At 38.7% G+C, this 22009-nt stretch overlaps 1 protein-coding gene across 3 annotated transcripts in view; it reads left to right on the top strand.

Annotated features, from left to right (window-relative positions):
* Window positions 1-22009, top strand: part of FGF14 (fibroblast growth factor 14) — a 591564-nt gene that overhangs the window by 417434 nt on the left and 152121 nt on the right. The window contains exon 1 of one of the 3 annotated variants that reach the window (XM_070579236.1): window positions 2730-3882. The exons of the other annotated variants lie outside the window; for them this stretch is intronic. Coding sequence (XP_070435337.1) covers window positions 3690-3882 — 193 coding nt within the window. The 5' untranslated portion in view covers window positions 2730-3689. Of the gene's footprint in view, window positions 1-2729; window positions 3883-22009 lie in introns of those variants that run through there. 3 annotated transcript variants of the gene reach the window in all.

The raw sequence follows: 22009 nt of genomic DNA, 5'->3' as shown, positions 1-22009 counted from the left end.
CTAACTGGCTGGTCAGGAGCCCCTCTACCTGGGCAGCACTTCTTTCTTTGTTTTTATAAAGTCAAAGGTGACATTTACAACTCCAAAGAAGTTCTCACGAGTGAGAAATTATTTTCTGAGTTACAGCAAGGTATGGATTTGTATTCAACTGCCCTGAACGGGTTTTCACTCTGGTTTTGCACACTCTTTTTATCACAGCTTCAGACAGCAGATGGCTCTCTTGCGTTTTCTTTCGCTTACCTCTATCTGTAAACAGCTAAACAGCGTTTGGGTGAGGCAAAAGGAAAATGCAGGGATTAAGCCAAAAGACCTTGATTATTCCAATGCTGCCCCCACCCCAAGCTCCCTTAAAACAGGAAACCACATATAATAGAAATGGCCGCTAAAGGTTTTTGAAATTCGCAATCTGAATAGACGCCTGAGACTGAAGAGTCTGCTGTTGCAGGCGCTGTGCCAGGAGTCGGAATGCATCAGGAAAGAAGGAGTATTTCTTTATTATCCAAAAGTTGAAAGGTTTTATGCTCCAGGGTGTGTTATTAACGTCAGTGGAAGCTGTGAGGATTAATTTCTTTTCCTCCTTGGAAAAAAAAAAAAAAAGAGTGGAAAGCTGCTTTTAACGAAGGAGAGTATCAGAGACTCACAGCCAGCGCTCACACTCAGGGGAACTTGCTTCCGCTCTGAGAGCCGCGGCCGGGGCGGGATCCCTGTCCACGGTGCTGAATCACAGCCTTGTCTGGAGGGTGCTGAACAATGAAGGGAGGATCTGAAGGAGTCAAAAAACCGACCTCCCGGATTATCCAATCCAAGAAAATGAGGAAAAGACTGCAGTATAAGAAAATGCCTGGAAACAAAATAATTAACCCAGCTATAATGATAAGAAGCTTAATATCACTTTGTTCAAATTAATACAGTAGGAATATATCATAAGGATTAAAAAAAAAAAAACCTTTCAAAGCAAACTAGGTTATGTCAATTGGAGGAGTTGTACTAGATTTAAGAGGTCACTATACTTAACACTTTGCTTCTTTGAAAAACTCCCTACAAAAAGCTTTAGATACATATGTTTGCTTTAATTGTAGAGTCATTTGGAAATTCCGCTCTATATGTCTGAAATGTCCAAATGGCCTCTCTTCAATAAAGGAAGGCAGAAATAGCAATCTTTATGTTCAAGAAGACTTATTTCAGTGAATTTTTAAAAGATAGACTTTAATAGACTTCTATTAGATGTATCCATCTCTGTAGATGGTCTTCCCTTTTTAAGCAGGAGCATAGCAACACAACATGAATACCACTTAGTAAATGTAAGAACAAAGGCATATGAAACAGAAAATAAAAAGGTAGAGATAAAAAAAATAGTTGACTCACCCCTTTTCCTCACTTTTACTGTCTCATAGGTGATTAGAGATTGCAAATTTCTGGGAAAATTACTCCTGCATATTCCTTTTAATAATTGTGATTATTTTGTAGATGCACATAGAGAAGTTGGGGAAAATAAGCTTAGAGAGTATGTTCTTTAATGTTAAATATGATATACAACATCCTAAAGCCAATGATATCTGCATTGGACCCAAATCTACACACTCTCTTTAGCTTAAATTCTCTTCCCCAAAGGAGACTTGTTAGTAAACAAGGAGTAAATACAATGAATAGCAGTCGAGCAGTAATTGCTTACATGGAGAGGCTCATCCAGTTTTGTAGAGCAAAAGGTGTCTAGCCTCCCTGTAATCAGTCCTTGGCTGAACTTCTCCCACTTGTCTTGGTTGCAAATCTTTGTAGTAGTTTACTGCCTGTTCCTGAGACAAAGAAAGTGTGTTGGTTCAGAACTGCTCCCAGGGCTGCTTGCAGAGTGTGCCTCTCCTCTTTCCAGCTCTAAAGCAGTCACCAGAGAAGTGATTCTCTTGATTACCACATGAGTCTTCTTTCCTCCATCCTTCACACTGGATTATGAGAAGTCTAGTTTTTGTAGTTCTTTTCTTTACCTTCCTGTAATGATAAGCAAAACAGCATAAAGGGAAGAGGAAAAGGTAAGAAGCTAGGAGCAAGAGCTACACTTGGTTCTGTCACTGGGACTGTAGCCTAGAAACCACAACTGTATTCATCCAAGCATGAAATGTTTCTCCAACTTCCTTTCTTAGGGTGCCCTCCACTTGCTCTCTTCCACTTGGACCTTCGTATTTTCAGTTATCCAAGACAGAGCACTGATGGGACACAGACAGGAAATCAAGGAGAGGAGCCAGCGGCTGTTGTATTTGAATTTCAGACACAGTTCATATGGCTTTACTCCCTGACAGAGCTTCTCTACCCAGGGACGCCAAAAAAGGCAGGCAGCTCAAACTGGTGTGTCCCTCAGACTGGCTGCTTTTTGTTGTCACTGGAATACCGTGACAAACTCCCCCACCCTTAGTATCTCTGCAGTGACTTCTTCAGTATTCCTTTGGGCGTTTATGCTAATCCAGCTGCTGTTCTGTAGCACTACAGCCGCTGTCGTCTCCTCCAAGTGCTAGAGAGCAAATTTGGGAAGGGGATCTTTTCATACCACATTACCACATCTTCTCCCCTTTCTCCCTCTCCCTCCTTTTTGCTCCGTGTTACCGTTTCAAAATGACAAGCCTACCCTTGCTGGCAGCAGAAGGGAGAGTCCAGCAAGTTTGGGTGGACTAGGTGAGGAGTGGAGGCGCCTCCCTCCCCAGGACACACTCTCCTCCCTCCCAGGCTCCCTTCTTTCCCTCCTCCTTCCCCGGTGGTGGGGCTTCGGTGCTGAAAGGATTAGCGGAGAGGGCGGAAACCTCCTCGCCCTCCAACCGCAGCTGAGAGTTTCTGTGGACCAGGAGCCGCGGTAAGATCCAGAAGCCCCAGCCAAGCCCCAGAAGCCTCGGAACCCTGCGAGTTTCATCTAAGAAAAAGCGCACGGATATTCCTTCAGTTCCACCTGCCCTGGCTCAGCCTCTTGGCACCCCACCCCCTGCAATCCATTTTAGCTTTCTTTTTTTATTATTATTACTATTTTAAAACAATCATTATTATATATGCATGTTTTCTTTCTGAAGAGAGACATAGGAGGGAGACGGGAAAGGGGTGTAGAGGAGTGGGAACGAAGCGCTTTGATTAGAGATCTCCGGGGAGAAGATTGCTCTCTCCAGATGCTGATTTCCAAAGCACTTGACAATCACCGGCAGAACCCCAGAGCCGGCGGCGGCGGCGGCGGCGGCACCGGCCGGGGGGCAGCTGGAGCCCGGCGCTGAGACCTGCCCACCCAGCGCGCCCTGGACGGACGGACGGACGCGCCGAGATCCGGCCGGGACTTGCCTTCCATCCCGTGCCCTGGAAGAAAGCGGCTGGCTCTACCCCCCGCCCGGGAGGCGAGCAGGACAAGAAGACAGCTCGAGTGGCGGTGACCGGTGGCGCCCGCAGCCCCAGCCCCGCTCCAGGCTCCGACGCAGCCGGGCGGCGGCGGACACGACCTCGGCCGCCCCGGGCGCAGCTGCGAGCCGGGCCCCGCACTCCGCGGATAGGGCGATGGGTCCTAGTCGGGACTGAGCGCCCCACCCCTCTCCCCATCCCCTCTGGTTTCCCCCCCTTCCGCCTCCCGGAGGACAAGCCGCGGTCTGCGCCGCCCCTTCCCTCTCCCGTGCCCCCAGCTCCGGTTCACTCCGTCCCCTCCCTCCCCCGGACCCATTCGCGGGGCCACCATGGCCGCGGCCATCGCTAGCGGCTTGATCCGCCAGAAGCGGCAGGCGCGGGAGCAGCACTGGGACCGGCCGTCTGCCAGCAGGAGGCGGAGCAGCCCCAGCAAGAACCGCGGGCTCTGCAACGGCAACCTGGTGGATATCTTCTCCAAAGTGCGCATCTTCGGCCTCAAGAAGCGCAGGTTGCGGCGCCAAGGTCTGTGTGGGTCACTGTTGGGAGGTGCGCCCTCGGATCTCTCCCGTCTCCCTGCCCGCATGGGGCCTCTTCGGGCTCCCCCCAACCTCGTCTCTCAATACCACCCCCGCCCCCCACCCCCCCAAATCTCCCTTTTGAGCGCTCCGAGCGTCTTCCGCCCGCGGGAGCTGGAAACCTGCTCCCAGGCAACCTGTAGCCACTGAAAACTCAACCCCGCTAGGAGCCGGCAAGTTGGCCCGCTCCTTGCCGGCTGCCTCTTGCTCTCCGAGTCTCACGCCGGCAGGGTTCCTGAGAAAATCTTTCTACTCTGAGGGTCTGGGCTTCCCCGGGGGATAGAGTCTGACTCCAGAACGCTGGGCAAACGTCTTCCTTCCCGCGACACCTCAGGGGCGTTGATTGCTCCCAGTCAGATTGGAGACGTTAGGAATTTCTGTGTGTCTGGCCTCACTTGGCCTCGCAGGTCTCCCGGAAACCTCCTGGGCTTCCAGACCTTGGGGAAATGTGGCGATCTCCACCGCGTCCTCAGCAGGGGCTGGTGTAAGGGAAACGAGTGGAAGGGGTGTGTGAAGTAAAGGCTAGTTCAATAGAGATTTACCAGAAAGCTGCTTAGCGGGCACCATTGAGCCCTCTGAAGCCCTTCAGTCACATCCTGGGATCCGGGGAGGGGCGCAGGGTGAGGAAGACTGAGTCCGAATTGTTGGTTTGGCCAAGTATACATCCCCAATATGTGTCCGTTTAAATTCAAGGACTCCCAAATTACACGAGGCAAAACAGGCAGTAATTACGTACAGACGACTAGAATAGTTGCCTTACTATACATGTTTTTTGAGAAACAACTAGTGCCCAGCATGACCTTCCTTTGCTGCCTTTAGAATGTCAGGATCTGAGAAGGCAACTCACTCGCGGGGCTGAGCCCCGTGGCTTTTGTTCATCTCCCTGCTTGTCTCCACATCCAGTTGCTAAGGGCCGTTGTTTTGAGAGCATGTGGGGTGTTCTGTGGGAGAAATGGGGATTGCTTGCTTTTCATAACTAAGTGGGCTTGGCAGGAAACATCGACGAGTATATTTACGTTAATAGGAGTATATGTTTGCCCAGCACATTATAACTCGGTGCCCAGCTGTATTTGTTTTAAATACCCTGTTGTTCCAAAGACAGAGGAGAGAAGCATATGCTATCCATGTGTATCTATGTGAATGTGGCTGGGTTCCACACATTTACAGATTTATGACCCAAAGTTTTAATGCTTGTTTAAAAAGGCTAAAGCTAAATATTTAAAAAGGATAATTGATCATTGTCACAATTAGAAGTGGGAGATTACTTGCTCTTAGGATCAAGTGTAAAAGGCAAACATCTGAGAAAAATGAGTGGATGTTCTAGGGGAGATAAAATTATATAAATATAAGAGGAACTTCTTGGTGAAGTCTTTGGAGGCAATGATATTTTCAGACCAGTGTAGAAATTATTTTAAAAAAATGGATTTTAATTTTCCACTTTAGCCTGGAGCCTTATCCAGCAAATCTTTGTATTGTAAGACCAGCTCGATTATGTTTAAACGTTGTTGCTCCGTGGAGCGTCACATTATCATGACTTAAAGTGTTTGCTTCTCCCCTTATTTCTTCAGACTATCTCTTTAAGACAATTTTCACCAGGTAGAGCTCCAAATCTGCCATCTACTTGAAGTAAATAACCATATTCTTTTCTAGATAAGATTATTTTATTGTAAACAATGATTAAAACATGTTGTGTATTCTTTAAACAAGTAGGTTATTTTATAAATATGGACAAGAAATGTTCTGTAGCATATTGGATAATGAGGAAGGGTATGCTCTACACTTCTTTTTAAGGGGGGAATTTTGCAGGGGGGAACATACCTTTCTACAGATATGGAAAGATATTTGAGCTCTCTGATAGCCTATTTCACCCCTTTCAACCCTGACTGCTCTTTTGGTATTCATGAGTTTGAAATGACGCCCATGCCTCAATGATCTGTAAGAAAAATATATTTGAAGTCACTTTTGCTACCTTATTCTTGATGGGAGAATGGAAAAGAAGATAGGTTAGAAGGAAATTTCATCAGAACCTTTTCTTTCGTCCTCCTTATATTTATTATATATAAAAAATATGTTCTTTAGTGAAAAAAATAGCTGTATCTCTTGAGTATCAGAGAGGAATTAATTTATTATTATTACTAATTTTAACCAAAATAGATATTAAAACTTTATATTATGTAAATTATATATTGATATATAATTATATGATTTTATATTATATATAACTATACATATATATAATTATTTCATTATTAATTAAACACTCTTTTAGGAAATGTTTTTAAGCATATTTAGCTTTTCCTCCAAAACTCACTCTTTGCATAGGAATTACTCCAAGGAAATTTTAAAAATCTGATTTGTTAATTTAAAGATACAACTTTTAGATGTGACAGTTTTATATATCTTTATATTTGAATGTCACTAATTTGACAAATAGTTATTGGATCTTTAGATGTCAAGTCCTGTTCCAGGTATTATGTGTAGAAGAACAGATGAAGTCCCTTCCATCATGGAGCTTACAAATATGGGATAGGAAGTCATTGCATACGGAAAAGAACCAACTAATAGGAAATAGGAAACTCCAAGTCCTATAAAGCGCAAAGGGTACGGAGGTAGAGAATGGTGGGGGCGAGGTGGTGGGGAGAGGGACCTAATTAGATCTGGTAGTCAGGGTGGGCCACCCTGAGAGCTACAGGCTGAGGGCTGACGTCTGAGAAGGGAGCAAAGGTTTGAAGAGCCATGTGGGTGTGAAGTCCCTGAGGTGGGGAAAATCTCAGCCTGTTGGGAAAAGCAAAAGAGGTGTAGAAACTAAGTGCACTGTCGTTTTGTATCACAGTCCGTTTTGGCTGAAGTTCACATTTAGACGTGTAAATACAAATACATTTGACATGTTGGCAAATAAAATAAAGCATAGCTCCTCATTTTGTATTTTGGGGAAGGGTAATATACATTTCTTAAACATAGGGTTTTTTTCCTTTTTAATGCTTCTTTAAGTAGTGATCAATTTAATGTAAAGAGTATGACTTATATTTACTTACGCCCTTTTGGATGTAGCCCTACTCCCCACTCTGATCACCTCCCACCTCCAGAGAAGGGTGATTTTGTACCAGAGGGGTTGCTCTTGTAAAGGGCAGGAATTTGCAAGATGGCCTTTAGTGGCCATGTGGGCACCATGACTCTATCCCACCTTTTCAGATTCACCTCCCACAACTTTCTTCTACCTCTGTAGGCTCCAGACGCCATCCATTGTTCCCCAAATTCACCACACGTTCAAATCCCTGGGCTTTTGCTTGTGCTTTGCTCTGTCTGGAATCATCGGTCTTCTCTCTTCACCTGTTGAAATTCTCTCCGTTCCTTAAAGCTTGGAGAAAGTGCCGTCTTGTCTGAGAGGTCTTTCCTCATTGAAGACAAGTCAAAATAATTCTTCTGTGGCATTTCATACCTCACAATTGTTGTTTATTCCAGATAATGATTAATCTGGCTCACATGTTCAGTAGATGGTGGTTAGGAGCAAAGTCTGTTGTCTGCACTTTGATAGGCTCTCAAATCTTGATAGACAGTCTGCCCTGCCCTGGGTACTCATCATTGACGTTGAGTTGAAGTGGAATAAGGAAGGTCAACTGGTCCAAAGCTAAAAAAAAACTCTTCTTCAACCACTGTGCTCTAACTAGACCATTTTAGAAATATGCTTTCATATTTTTATATCTTTTTGCTTTTCCTAAATATATAGTTATAATTTATTCTTTTTTTAAGGAATTAAAAGGTGATTACGTATTTGGGAGTTTTTCTCAAGAATGCAAGGGTATAACCAAGCTCACTTTAAGGCTAATTAATTTATGAATATAGCTATTTCAAATATCTGTTAACTTAGCTAAAAAAAAGGAAGGCACAAGGAAATCAACAATTTTCAAATAGTTTTATTATTTGGAGTCTTAAAAAATGAAAAGTAAAATAGAAACTGCATGCAATTATGTATAATGAACATTTCATCCTAAAAATGTTAATTTTTATTAGGAGTTTTTAAAGCAAACAAGAACCTTGATTGTTTGTAAGATAATAGCATTTCAAAATCTTTGGTGTGGCTAATGGAATTGCTTCTTGAAATCTACATTTTTGGGCTACTGTCATAGGAGCCATGGTATCGTGTGTCATGTATGTTTAATCAATAGTTGTGTGGGTTTCTTATTAACACATTTTACCTAGAATAAATTACAGGATGTCATAATAAACAAGGAATGAACAATGAGCTACTTAAAAAATTTGTTTTCAAGATTATTCTGTAATATAAAAATCAGAGATGTGTGTATACCTATCTAAACAAAGCTGCTTTGCTCCAGTGTGGCAGTGAAAGCCATCAGTTATCCTAAGAAAAGTGGTCTTTCTTCTTACAAGGTACTATGTAAAGAAAGACCTGTCCACCCTTTCAGAAAATAATCAACAGCTAGGAGTAATCAAAAGAACACTGTTCCTTCTGCTTCAGAGCCATTACCATGTGAAAGGATGAAGACTACCTGCTCATTTTGGCTCCTTAAGTCAAAATAAAACGAGAATATTTTCCCCCTAAAGGATCATCTTACTTTGCTTTTGGAAGTGTATTTAATTTTTAATTTTCTAAGGCTATGTTCATGGGAGTCTTCCTATATATCTTTTGATAATATCTGTTGCTAACTTGTTGATAATCAGAATTTTATTGTTTCTTAGTTCTATTAAGTAAGGCAAAATTATAGATTTTCTAAATTGAAATGTCTAATTTTTTAAACAAGGGCTATTTTGTCAAATGCAGGGTTTCTAAGTGAGAAATCTTAAGGGACTATTACTGAATTGGTAAATAAAACAGTGTTAGAGATTTAAAAAAGTTGACCTTGTTTGCTTTTATATTTTTTATATGGCTCAACTGTTATGATGTCAACATTCCACATTTGCCATAGGCTTCTGAAAATGGTTAATACCACAGTGGTGCAATAAATTAAGAAGTGGTATAACAAGTTAAAGTGTAAGATAGGATAGTGGGTTAGGTAAGATATAAGTAAGGTTAAGTTTGATGGTTTATTTTGGGTTGAGTTACATTCATAGATTGAGTTGCATTTACATATATTGAGAAAATAGTACTATTAACTGGTGAAGAAATCTTTCGCCATTTCCTAATATAAGATTTCAGGAGCACCAATTCCCCCTAGACCCTCACCAGGTTACCATTATCAATCACAGGTTTCACTTTATATTTCAAATTAGTAGAATTATTAGTATAGTTCTTCTATGTTTCACCCCCAAATTCTATTATTCTGTTAATAATTTTATTCTATATAATGTTACTATAAGAAAATTATTTTTAAATAGAAGTGAACTTCCCCTCTCTTCAATGTGAAATGATGTCTTCTACATTTTATTTGCTTAACTTAAAAATAATGGCAGAAATTTAAATGGCAAGGTAGAAGAAGTCTTTTTCAATCTAATGTATCCATTTAGTTCTGGAAATCTAGATTTTTTTCTAGGTATACTTTATATTAATTTTTCCCCAAATGCTGAAAAACTATAGCCAAAAAAGACTATGATATTTAGTTAATACAATCTGTATATGATGTTTTAAATATTGTCATTTTAGCACTCAAAGTCTAGAAAAACAAAAACATAGTGTTGAACTCAAACACGTAACAGACCATTTTAGGGGGATTAGTGCAATTTAAGCCAATCATGCTGTGTTGACATGACTAGAAAACAACTAATTTAGTAATTTTCTCTATAATGGTTCCAATGTTCATTTTGAGAAACTCAGATCACAAGAATTTGTCACCATTCACTGTTTCCTGGAGGTGAGAGCATGGCAGTAGGGAGTGGTAGTGGGAATCTAGACATGTTTTTAAAGCCATTTTATGATAGTTACTACTTTGTTGTTCTGGGAAAAGACTCTTCAAAAGCTATATTTTGTAAAATACTTTTTTGTAGACTATGTGTTTCACCCTATACTTTGGTAGTTTTTTGAAATCAGGTTTAACAGGGACCCATACGGTATCTCAATGGGGGACAGCTGCTCAGAAGTCAGTATCTCGCAAGTGCCTGGCATATAACTAACTCTCCACAAATACTTGTTGAGTGAATGAAAAATCCTGTATTTTTCAGGATTCGCAAGTAGCAGTGGCACAGAGTGACACTTGAGGTCAGTGCACACATAGCAATGGCTATAATTGACTGGGTACTTATTAATGTGTTTAACAACTACCTGTATGACAGTCTGTGTCAGGCACTGTACCATTAAGTACTATTTAATCCTCACAACAAACCGATATAGCGGGTACACTATATTATCCATCCATTGGTTCACTAAATTATCCATTAGTGGATAATACACTGATATTACCCATCCATCTATCCATCAAATGAGGAATCTGAAACCAAAAATGTTTGGCTAGATTATGCAGGGTCATATACCTTTAAAGAATGGGACTGGGATTAACACTCAGGTTGGCAGGGTGACTCTAGAGACTCTGCTCTTAACCAGTGCCAATTCTCAATTGCTATGTATTTTATTTTATTATCTCAGCTGGTTGAGATTTATCACCATTTCACACATAGGAAACTGAGGCTCGAAGAGTTTGTGTTTTGCCAAAAGACTTACACCTAGCAAGTGACACAGCCAGAATTCAACAAGTCTGTATATCCTTAAATTCTCTATTCTCCCTACAACTTTCTACTTGTTCAGGTCTTCATGACATTGTGAGCTTGTCATTGATGAAAGATACATTACTTCAGGGCGTGGAGTAGAAACTCAAAACATATATCTGTCGATTGGATGAATGTAATAGTGTATTACTAACTTTTTTAAATTGAGAATGTAAGAAGGCTTGCCTGGAAGTAGAGACTCATTTGTAGACTTTGAGGGAAGAGACAGAAAAAATAAGTGCTGTATTTTACCAAGCCGTTTTTGACACAGGAGTGTAGCTTTGTTTTTCAAACAAGTGTCTGGATGGGACACATGTTGATCTTATCTCCTTAATGAATTGCAACATTAACCTGAAGTTCTGAAAATGATTAGAGTGCTTTCATTAGCATGTAATGAATTTCATGTTAAGTCTTTCATTAATTTTTCATTATTATTCCTAAATTGCGTATTTTAGACATTTCTTATTACATACCTTATTGGTTATGTTCCTTATTGGCTTTATTGGGCATGATAAACTGAAGCCAACCACTAAAATTATAGGGTCACAAATTAATCAAGAAAATTACAGACTGTTAGAAATCTAAATGCTGTGTGTTGTATGCTGCTTTTGAATTACGCATTGGTTCCTAGTCCTTTGCTAATGAGTTCTTAGATCTTATTACTGATGCTAAAAGAACATAATGCAGTCAAGTCTGAGTTGTTTTTAAATTGTATTATACACTTTATAGAAATTGCACACAGATGAATATTTAACTCTGAGACAGCCTACAAATCTAGTTACATGTCACTTGGATATTTTATTGATTTATATTATCTGGCTCTTCTTTTCTTGTTACCTTACTTACGTGGTAAAACTAACTGGTTAGCTACTACTACTTTGTGCCTGTGCCTACACAGCTGATTTTGGCTGAAGAAAAACGCATAGGCATGGGTTGGTCCCACTTTAAATTCTTAGTCACTGACGTTAAGTGGGCCTTGGTACGTTTTTTATATCTGTTTTCACTTAACTAGATGATATTTCTTACCTTCTGTCTTTTCAGCTCTTATACCTCCTCCCCATCCTCACTCTCAACTATATCCTTTCTTCTGTTTTCTCTGAGAAAATAGTAATAATCAAAAATGAATGTTCACATACTCCACAACCGCTTTTACAAGCCTATCTGCAGAGCTATCCATTTCCTCCTCTTTTTGCTGCTGAATTTGGGGACGAACTCTTAGTCCTCCTATCTAAAGTCAAGGTGTCCTCAAATTGAGGAACAGATGCTTTCTTCTACTCAGGGACATCAATTCAATAACTTTCCTGTCTCCTCTGTGTCATTTAATTTCCATTTCCTACTGCATTATTCTCATCAGCATGTAAATATACTGTAATATAGCCCATCTTATAAAATAATCCCCTGGGGCCGACCCAGTGGTGCAGCGGTTAAGTTCACACGTTCTGCTTCGGTGGCTCAGGGTTTGCCAGTTCGGATCCCGGGTGTGGACATGGCACGCTTGGCAAGCCATGCTGTGGTAGGCATCCCACATATAAAGTAGAGGAAGATGGGCACGGATGTTAGCTCTGGGTCAGTCTTCCTCAGCAAAAAGAGGAGGATTGGCAGCAGTTAGCTCAGGGCTAATCTTCCTCAAAAAAAAAAAACCAAACCTCCTCTTGATCATGCATTCCTCTCTAGCTATGAAACTAAACGTCTTTTATTGGCAAATAAATAAAGAAAGAGAAATCTCCACCACCAATATGCTGCTCTCGTCAAGGTTACCAATGACCTGCAAGTGGTCAAACCTGAGGGTTTATTCTCAATCCTTATCCTACTTGTACAGCATTTGTAATTCACCTTTTCACAATACATTTGTATTTTTTACTATAATGTGAGTAAAGTTAGCACCAAAATACTTTAACATATTGTTTACCCCTCTGAAACCTTTCATGTGATCATCTTTTCGTAGTTATGATGTATCTGGATTCCTAATTGCGCATGTTAACGTGTTACCTATTGCCATCAAGTGTCATGATGCCCTGCCAAACACTACCAGTATTCAGTTGGTACTCAGGTACCATTAGAAGGCAATGCTTGTGTTTCCTTACTTCGGAAGAATATTGTTTTCATCACATGTTTTTCTATTGAGTCTGAGTGACTTTGTTTCTACAAAATAGGGAGAAGAATTTGAATGGTCTTTCTAAGAGTTAATAATTTAATTTTTTTGTCATTATAGTCAAATATGTTAGATTTGTGACATAATCACTCTTTTTCAAACTCTTTAATTACTACCATAGCCAATAATAATTGTCAAATTTAAATATTTGGTAAAGTTGCTTAATGATAAACATCACTCAAGTTCAAGCATTATATAGAAAGAATGAGTCATAAACATAGGAAGGGCCATTTGACATAGTTTATTTTCTGTGTGTGGAATGTTTTGATGGATGTATTTGGTTTCAAGTAATGCTAATATGTTCTCTTATGTATGCACCTATCATATAGAGAGACATAATTATGAACTCTGGTGACAGAATGAAGGTAACTTTTTTACATTTATGTTTTTAATTTTTTTAAATCTCGTCTCAGAATGACAAAGAGCTTCTGAGGTATAAGAAATGGTGAAGTGCTGGCAATTTGCGTTTAGGAATAAATTTGTAGACAGAGTTCTGGTACCTCTTCTTGTTAGTTCTCCAGGGTGATACGTAACTACTGGTTTGGTGGCTACCACATGATACAATATTTTTTCTCGGGAACTCTGGAATGTTTGATGGTCAATGGTTTGCTTTCTGCAGAATCCAACAATTTTCTCCCTTTTGAACAGGTCTTTAAAATAGTCAGAAGCTCATTGCTTACTGTCTTTTTATTCTACCACATGCCTCATTTTATCTCTTGAAATTTCTGTAAATAATTTCTGCCTAGTCTTGGCTACGTTATGCCCTTTAAATATTTGTTCATGGCTTTTTATCCTCCGTACCATTTGGCCAACTTACAATTGTTTAACTCTATTAATCTTTCTGCATAAGTAAATGCCACCAGCGCCTTAATCATTTCTGTGGCTTAGATTGTTCAATAATTACCTCATCTTTATTCCAGCAAACGTGATGACTGCTGTTTTCATGAAGAGAATTTCATGCTGAGGCCAACCTTGGTGTAGAGAAGACTGAATGTGTCTGCTGCCTCCTCCCTCTCTGGGGGTGAGGTCTGACTTGAATGGAGGGATAAGGAAATTGGACAAGTCTATGTGACACAAAAGTATTTGTCTTGGCTTCATGCCTGACAAATTCAAGGAAAGTGTAGGGAGGGTAATCAGACATCTTCACTGCATTTGCTAGGATTAGAAGCATTGTATGGCCATCTCTTACTTCTCCCAGTCACAGGAAATAGGTGGTATTATTTTCATTTTCATAGATGAGAGGAAATGAAGTCACATTTTCCAGCAACTTGTACTTGGCAGAAGTAGTATTTGAATGCAGGTCTGATAGATACAGGATGTACATTTTTAAAATTAATTCAATGGATCCTAAATAATAATAGAATTCAGCATCATAGTCCAGTGTCTTTCTGGGTTCATCCTTTGGATAGGCTAGAATGTCAGCCACAAGGTCTGCCTCTGTTGGTCATTACACGCTCTATGTGAGAGAACGTGGGTCCTTCAGCAGCTCTGTGACCAGTGGTGTTGCACACATCACACCCACCTCACGTGGAAGTGATGTCTCCACTCTACATTCACTTTTCCATTTCTGTCCAATGCTTGGGACACCAGGTCAACAAGCTGTATGGAAGGGGAGAGCCCAGACACATCATTCCATAATCACATAGACTTTCCTTTTGGAGTAAGCCATCACAGATGATGTGGCAATGTTGAAGTTTTCCTGTAAGGCCTGGAATATTTTGTATTTGTGGAACTTGTATTTTCTTCATCCCAAGGTGTTTGCATTTTGGAAAATTATAAAAGTTGCTGAAGTTTTTAGAATATGGCATTAATAAGCAAAGATTTCCTCTTCCCATGATAGTGCTGCTGACCTCATGCAATTTGTATCATTAGAAATGTCCCTGGTAGCCAAATGCTCCCAGGAGTGTTTTGGTTTCCCTTTCTGGATGGTTTATTGTTGTGCAGTCGAGTGAAACTGAGACTCATGGTACGACACTAAGCGCTTTTTGCAACCTCTACACCAACAAATCAGCCTAAAGGTAACATTTTCCTTTCTGCATGGGTTTTTCTTTTGTCCCATTGTGGTAGTAGCACAGGATTATTTCAGTATAATCTCCTGGGTGCATTGGTTTATAGCAAATATTCCTGTTTGTTTGCTTTTTCAAAAAGGAAACACAACACTTTGCAACATCATAGCTTTTTAACATTAACCAAAATGTCATTATAGTTGGTTGGCTTCATACTGCTGTTCCTTTTTTCCCTTTTTTCCCCTATGCAACGTCCATTGTTGTCTTCTGAGGTAGGCTCATTGATTTTTTTTCTGAAAAAGTAAATGCAAGGAAATACCCGAAATCTTTCCTGCACTGCCTCTCTCTCACTCTTCTGTTATCCCTCTACAGCCCAACACTCCACACGCAACACTCCCCTCCATGGCGTGGTGGGTAGTGGTGAGAGCATGGACTCAGACAAAGGAAGCCCTGGGCCTCAGCCTGCTCTTACTGGCTGAGCAAACTCTGCGTAACACGAGGCACCTCTGTGCAATGAGCAGGCTGGACAAGACAATTTGGAAGACACCTTTTAGCTTTAAATTCTCCTTTTGCTTACTTGTTTAGGAGCCTATATGGACTAGGCCTTAGAAAATCAAGACAGAGCTGCCTTCACAGGGGTGGTGTTTACATTAAAAGGCATCTACAGAGCGGAAGGAAGTGTCCTCTCAATGGTCTGTTCTCAGGCTCTGCCTCGTGGTCCCTCTGCCCCAGGATCCCATCCCCTCATGCTTCCCAAACCCATGTGCCTTCCTTGACTGTTTGCTAAATACAGCCAGAAAATAGTTGGTTAATTATCTCTGTGCATTATATTTATTTTACTTCTTCTGATTTATAATTCAAACAACTACAATATTATCTGTTGTTCAAGTTTGAGACAACTGTAGCTAAGGGTGCTTTTATCTCTCTGTCTCTGTCTTTTTGCATGTGAGAGAGAGAGAGGGAGGGAGAGAGTAAGCTCTGTGTATGTGTGTAAATAAAAAGGTTCATGTGAATCACTCTATGCGAGGCAGATACAGCATAAGGCGTAAAAACAAAATGCTAAGTATGTCCAATTGCAAAATTATATATATTTTTTAAATTGATGTGCTCAGCCCCCTTGCCCCCATCTCTGTAGTTACCCCAGTCCATCTTTAGGCAGATAAAAGCTCCTATATTCAGATAAAATTCTCTGTGAATATTGAGACAGAAAATAAAAAAGAAGCCCCTGGGGCTGGCCCCATGGCCGAGTGGTTGAGTCCGTGCACTCTACTTCAAGCAGCCTGGGGTCTGCTGGTTTGGATCCTGGGTGCAGACCTACACACTGCTTGTCAAGCCATGCTTTGGGGGCATCCAACATAGAAGAACTAGAATGACTTACATCTAGGTTATACAACTATGAACTGGGGCTTTGAGGAAAAAAAACAAAAAAAGAGGAAGAATGGAAACAGATGTTAGCTCAGGGCCAATCTTCCTCACCAGAAAAAAGAAAAAAAAAGGCACCCTAGTGTGCTGAGGGCACCAATAATTAAAAAAAAAAAAAAAAGAAGGCTACTCAAGTCTCTACTAAAAGTTAGTTTAATGCCTCTAAGTACTTCTTGAAATAAATTCTTTCAGACATTTTTATTTGTTTTGCCATAACAAATCTCATTATATTTTCCTGGGGTTGACATCTGCACAGAATTTTTTAAAAATTTGCAGGTTTCATACATAAGACCCAGTCACACTAGGTACAAAGCCAAAACCAATTGGAAGGGAATCAAGCTTCCTTGAGGAAATGTGGAAACAATGACAAGCCTGGGAAAAAAGGTATAGCTAAAATGGGTGGCTACACACACACACACACATACACACACATATACACACACACCACAACCATTGGCCCCACAACCATGGTCTCCAACTCAAATAAATGTCAAGGTGCCCATAGGAATTTCAATCTTCAATTTGAGTTCTGTTAAGCAGTATTGAACCTATTCCTCAAGAACAGCATTGCATGCCCCCAAATAGCAACTAGAATGCATTTAAAGAGAGGAAGAAAGAAAATAAAATCAAACAGAAAACTGGAAAAAGCAATCTAGATGGCATTTTCTAGTCCGTCCAATGGGCATTAACCAGATGGAACTGACAGTGGCCGCAAGCTTTGTATGGAAGAAGGGAGAAGCACTAAATGTGTGAGGTCCTCACTTTTAAGAAGCTGAATTACTCAAACACAAGACTAAAGCTATTGGATTTGCATCAAAAGTGCTGGTTTTGAAAGTTGGCTAGACTTATGCAATCCTGATTAGCGATCAGCCAGTGAAACTTCAGATTCTTAAAAACCCTGACAGAATTTGGAACAGAAAAAACATCCTTTGTTAAAAATCTCGGTAAATAGTAATTTTCCTAGTGCAGAAAATAATTATAAGTCAAGAGGATTCCTTTATGCTTCAGGGAGTTGGTTATTCTGTGGTTATTGGCACTTGTATCCAAGGTAATTCCATTGAAAGTGTGCATTACACACAAGTCGTTTGATTAAACAAACTGGTTTAATGGCTGTTGTATCAATATTGGCTGCAAGCATCTTGTTTCCTGAGGAAAAATGTGGATGGGCCATATACTACATATCCTGATACGGGATTTTAAGTTGCAGTTAAGAAACTACGTAACACAAAAAGGAATTTTTGATATTTGTCTATTGGTTTTATTCTTAAGAAAAATATGAGCCCCTTTCATTCAAACACTTGTGAACTCGGGAAAGAAAACCTTAAATTGAAACGCTTATCATCAGGAAGCTAAAAAGAGGACAGAAAAAATAACGTGTATATATATATACAGAGTGAGAGAGAGAAAGAAACCTCTAACATGCAGAAGGTGCAGTCAGCAAGCAGAGTTCTTAAGGTTGGAACTTTGTACACTCTTGTGTGTGTTCCCCTAGCAAAGCGGCTCTATGTGTCTGGTCCTCTTTAAGCATCTGTTGCCTTGAATAATCTAAGTTGCTAAACTGATAAACCTGAGATATTCCTACTGTTGCAAGTAAATATAAGGCAACCCAAATCTTAGCTCATCAAACTTTACTGTTACCTGCATTGACCCTCGTAAAAACTCTTTAAAGAAGGCAACGTTATCCCCATTTTTCAAGTGAAAGAATCGAAACTTGTGGTTATTAGTAATTTTCCTGGGTCACATAGTCTATTGAATAGGAGTAGTAGGATTACCACCCCGTATTTTTGAATTGCTAGTGTAAGGGCTGCTTCCTTATGGTACAACTTCCCCTTCTCCTGAAGTTTTCTTGGTGATAAATAAGAAAAACGTGCAGAGAACATTCTTCCCCGTCAGAGTTGGAAGTCACCCCTTGGGAAGTGGGAGAGAGATGCTGAGAATTATGGTTTTAGTTTCTCTTCTCCCACCTCTTCCTTCTCTCACACATTTCTGTGTAATTACAGGCAATTCCATTCCATGTGTTTTTAGAAAGACTTTCTTCATTTTTTTTTGCTTCATAAAATTTGCAAGACTATAAAATCCAGACAACCTAACAGAATCAACATTCTCCCTCAACCTTTGGAAAACATTATGATTCTTCTTTTTGTCCATCCCTAGTTTTCACTTTTTAAAAAGGCATGCATTTTTCTGTAGATTTGAAAATCCTCTCAGTATTTCTCATGCAAGACTACAGTTGAAGATGTACAAAATTCCTAGAGTGAAACACTGCCAAGGTTTATTAAATGACCTATAGGTTGAAGATTATATGCATGTCGTCTAATTCTATTTTATAAATTTTATAGCAGTTTTTACATTCAAAATGCTATCTTAATTTTAAAAGAAATATTTTGTTGAAGTATAGCATGCACATGGAAAATTGCACAAATCACATGCAAGTTAATGAATTTTCACAAGATGAATACACTTGTATAAGGACCAAGAATAGAACAGTGCCCCGGAAATCCCACTCATATGACTTTCCAATCAATAAACCCTAAAGGTGGGCACTATCTTGACTTTTCAACACAATATATTAGTTTTGCTTATTTCGAAACTTTAGATAAATGATGTCATACGGCATGCGCTTTTTGTGTCTGGCTTCTTTTATTTAACATTATGTCTGGAGATTCATTAATGTTATCTCTGGGAATAGTTAAGAACACCTGTAGTGGTGGCCCCCTGTTCCCTGATATTGATAATTTATGCCTTTTCTCTTTTATTCTTGAACAGTTTTGTTAATGTGTATTAAATGTTATTAGTCTTTTACAAAGAAGCCACTTTTAGCTTAGTTGATTTTTTCTATTGTATATTTTTGTTTTATTAATCTCTGTTCTTAACTTACTTCCTTCTATTTTCTTTAGATTAAATTTGCTGTTTTTTTTAACTTCTTGAGAGCATAAATTGTAAGCTTATTAATTTTAAGCCTTTAAGGAATTTAAGCATGCGTTTAAGATTATAAGTTTATCTGTGAGCATGTAGCCGTGTGCATTTACCTTTAGCTACATTGCACAAGTTGTGCTGTGTTATGTTTTAATTTTCATTTGTAAAATGCTTTCTAATCCCTAGTGTGACATTATTTTACTCATGATTATTTAGAACTGCTTGTTTAATTTTCAAATATTTAGGGATTGTCTAGTTATCTTTTTATAAAATAAAGCACTAAATTTCTAGGTTAAATCCACCATAATCAGAGAACAAATGAAATATGAGAATTGAAAACAAATTGTTTTTCAGTTGCCAGGTGCAATATTTTATATACATCAATTACAGAAAGTTTGCTAATTTATATAGTTTGAATTTTCTCTTTTAAAAATTGATTTGCATGTCTCTACTTTGTCATTTACTGAGGTAGCTGAGTTAAAAGTCTCCCAGTATGATTGCGGATTTTTCTATATCTCGTTTCGATCTGTCAGTTTTTGCCTTCTTTATAGGTTAATACAAAGTTGTTATATCTCACTGGTAGATATACCCTTTTATCGTAATATCTTGCTTTAATGTTTACTTTATTTGCTATTAGTATAACTACACCAGCTTTCTTTGGTTTAGTATTAGCATGGTGATTATTTTTCATACTTTTAACTTTCTTGTATCCTTATACTTAAGGTGGACATCTTATAAGCATAGGCTTATTTTGTTTTGCTTTAGTTTTTGTTTTAAATACGCTGTGACAGTCTCACACTTTTAAATGGATATTCAGTTTATCTACATTTAATGAAATTACTGATAGAGTTGAGTTTAATTGTACCATCTTAACATTTTTTTTCTATGTTTGCCACCTATTCTGTTTCTTTTTCTTTTTTGCCTTGTATTCTTTTCATGCATCAAGTAATTTTTTTATTATTTCATTTTTCCACCATTATTAGCCTGAGGTTTGTAAATCCGTTGCAGTATGTTTTAGTGATTACCCTGGATATTATCACATGTAATGTTGACTTAATAGAATCTTATATAAATTTGAATACTTACTACTTTTACTACAAATTAGAATCTTAGTATACTTTATCATTTAGTCTCTCTAGTTTTTTGTTTCTTTTGTCGTGCTTTTATTTCTATGTGTATATAAAACTCATAAGAGATGTTTTTCATTGTTGAATGCACTCAATATTTGTTTAGATCTTTACTCTTTCCATTGCTCTTTATTCCTTCTTACATTCTTGTGTTTCTCCCTGTGAATTTTTTCCTTCTCCTTAAGCATCTCTTTTATTATTATCATTATCATTACTATTATTATTATTTAATATAGTCTACTGGTTATGAACTCTGTTTTGTTTATGTGAAAATTTCTTTATTTTGTCATTATTTTGGAATAGTATGTTTACTGGGCGCAGAATTCTAGATTGGAAATTATTTTCTATCATCACTTTAATGATGTCATCCCGTTGTCTTCTGGCTTCCATTATTTCCTCTTGAAATTCAGCTGTCATCTTATTGTTGCTCATTTGAGGGGAACATGTGTTCATTTTCCTCTAGCTGCCTTTAAGATTTTTCTCTTGCCTTTTATTTCAGCAATTTTATATTGATGTGCCTAGGTGTAGTTTTATTTGTGTTTATCTTGTTTGAAGTTTGAGCACATTCTGAATGTGGAGTATAAAGTTTTATGTGAGCTTCAGAATTTTTTTATTATGTTCAAATATTACTTCACCATATTCTCACTTCTATCTTTCTAGAACTTCGGTCACATTTATATTAGTCCTTTTCATTATGTCCCACATGTTCTAAGACGCTTTTCTAGATTTTATATATTTTAATGCTCTGTACTTTAGTCTTGATATTTTCAATTGAGTTATTTTCCGGCTATTTAATCCTCTCTTCTTTTGTTGTTAAACCCATCTATAGATTTTTTCTTTCCATTATTATGTATTTTTTTCAATTTTAGATGATTCATTTGATTACTTCAGTTCTCTGGGTAGATCTCCATCATTACTTCTACATTCTTAAACATATTAATCACAAATATTTTAAAGTCTATGTCTCTTAACTCTAATACCTGGACCACCTAAGAATCTGTTTTTATTTTCTGTTTTTCTCTTAGATCTTTTTGTATTTTCTTTGGTAATTTTTATTGAGTGTTGAACATTTTGGACAGGAAATCATAGAGGCTCTCTATGATTTTATCTTCCTTGAAGAAGATATTATTTTCTTTTTGCACCTAATTAGAGTAGGGGCAGAAAATCCCAATTTGTTCTAATATGAAATGTATTTGAAGTTGGTTTTCAGGTGTGTGTGTGTGTGTGTGTGTTTCCGTTAGCTTGTTTATATCTAGATGAGTTTTGGCATAAGTATAGCTTTATCAGGGTTCCAATTGAAAGCCTGGATATTTACCAAGGAAGGATACTATTCATTGGCAAGCCCTGAACTCCAATTTTTGTCTCCTGAGCATTGTGGACTGCTAAAAGGTTTGCTCTGATTTTCAGCCTTTTCCCTTCCTCCACTTCTGAAATAGCAGATTCTTGAGAGAGAGAGTGTGATGTACAATACTGTGCTCAGCTCCATATGTTTTCCTTTCCTTTGGGATGTTGGCCCCTAAAATCTTGATTACTTGGGAAGTGATCCAGGACCTTCAACCAAATTTCTTTCTTTTCTTTTCTTTTTAAAAGTATCTAGTTTTTGTATTTGGAGGAAAAGTTGGTCTTATGGTGGTGAGTTGGTCATAACTAGCAGTCAAATTAGTTTCTAATTTTAAATCCTAACTCACAGAGAAACTGGCAATTAGGAAATATTATGTCCCTTTTTGGTCTCTATTTCCTGCATATAGAAAAAAATCAGTGTCCGGACAAAAATTGAGAGTTTTTGTCATACATCAG

The sequence above is a fragment of the Equus przewalskii genome, chromosome 16 (assembly GCF_037783145.1).
Source record: "Equus przewalskii isolate Varuska chromosome 16, EquPr2, whole genome shotgun sequence".
NCBI classification, from domain to species: Eukaryota; Metazoa; Chordata; class Mammalia; order Perissodactyla; family Equidae; genus Equus; species Equus przewalskii.
Note: the sequence above shows the minus strand (reverse complement) of the source record. Positions and strands in the feature narration are given on the sequence as shown.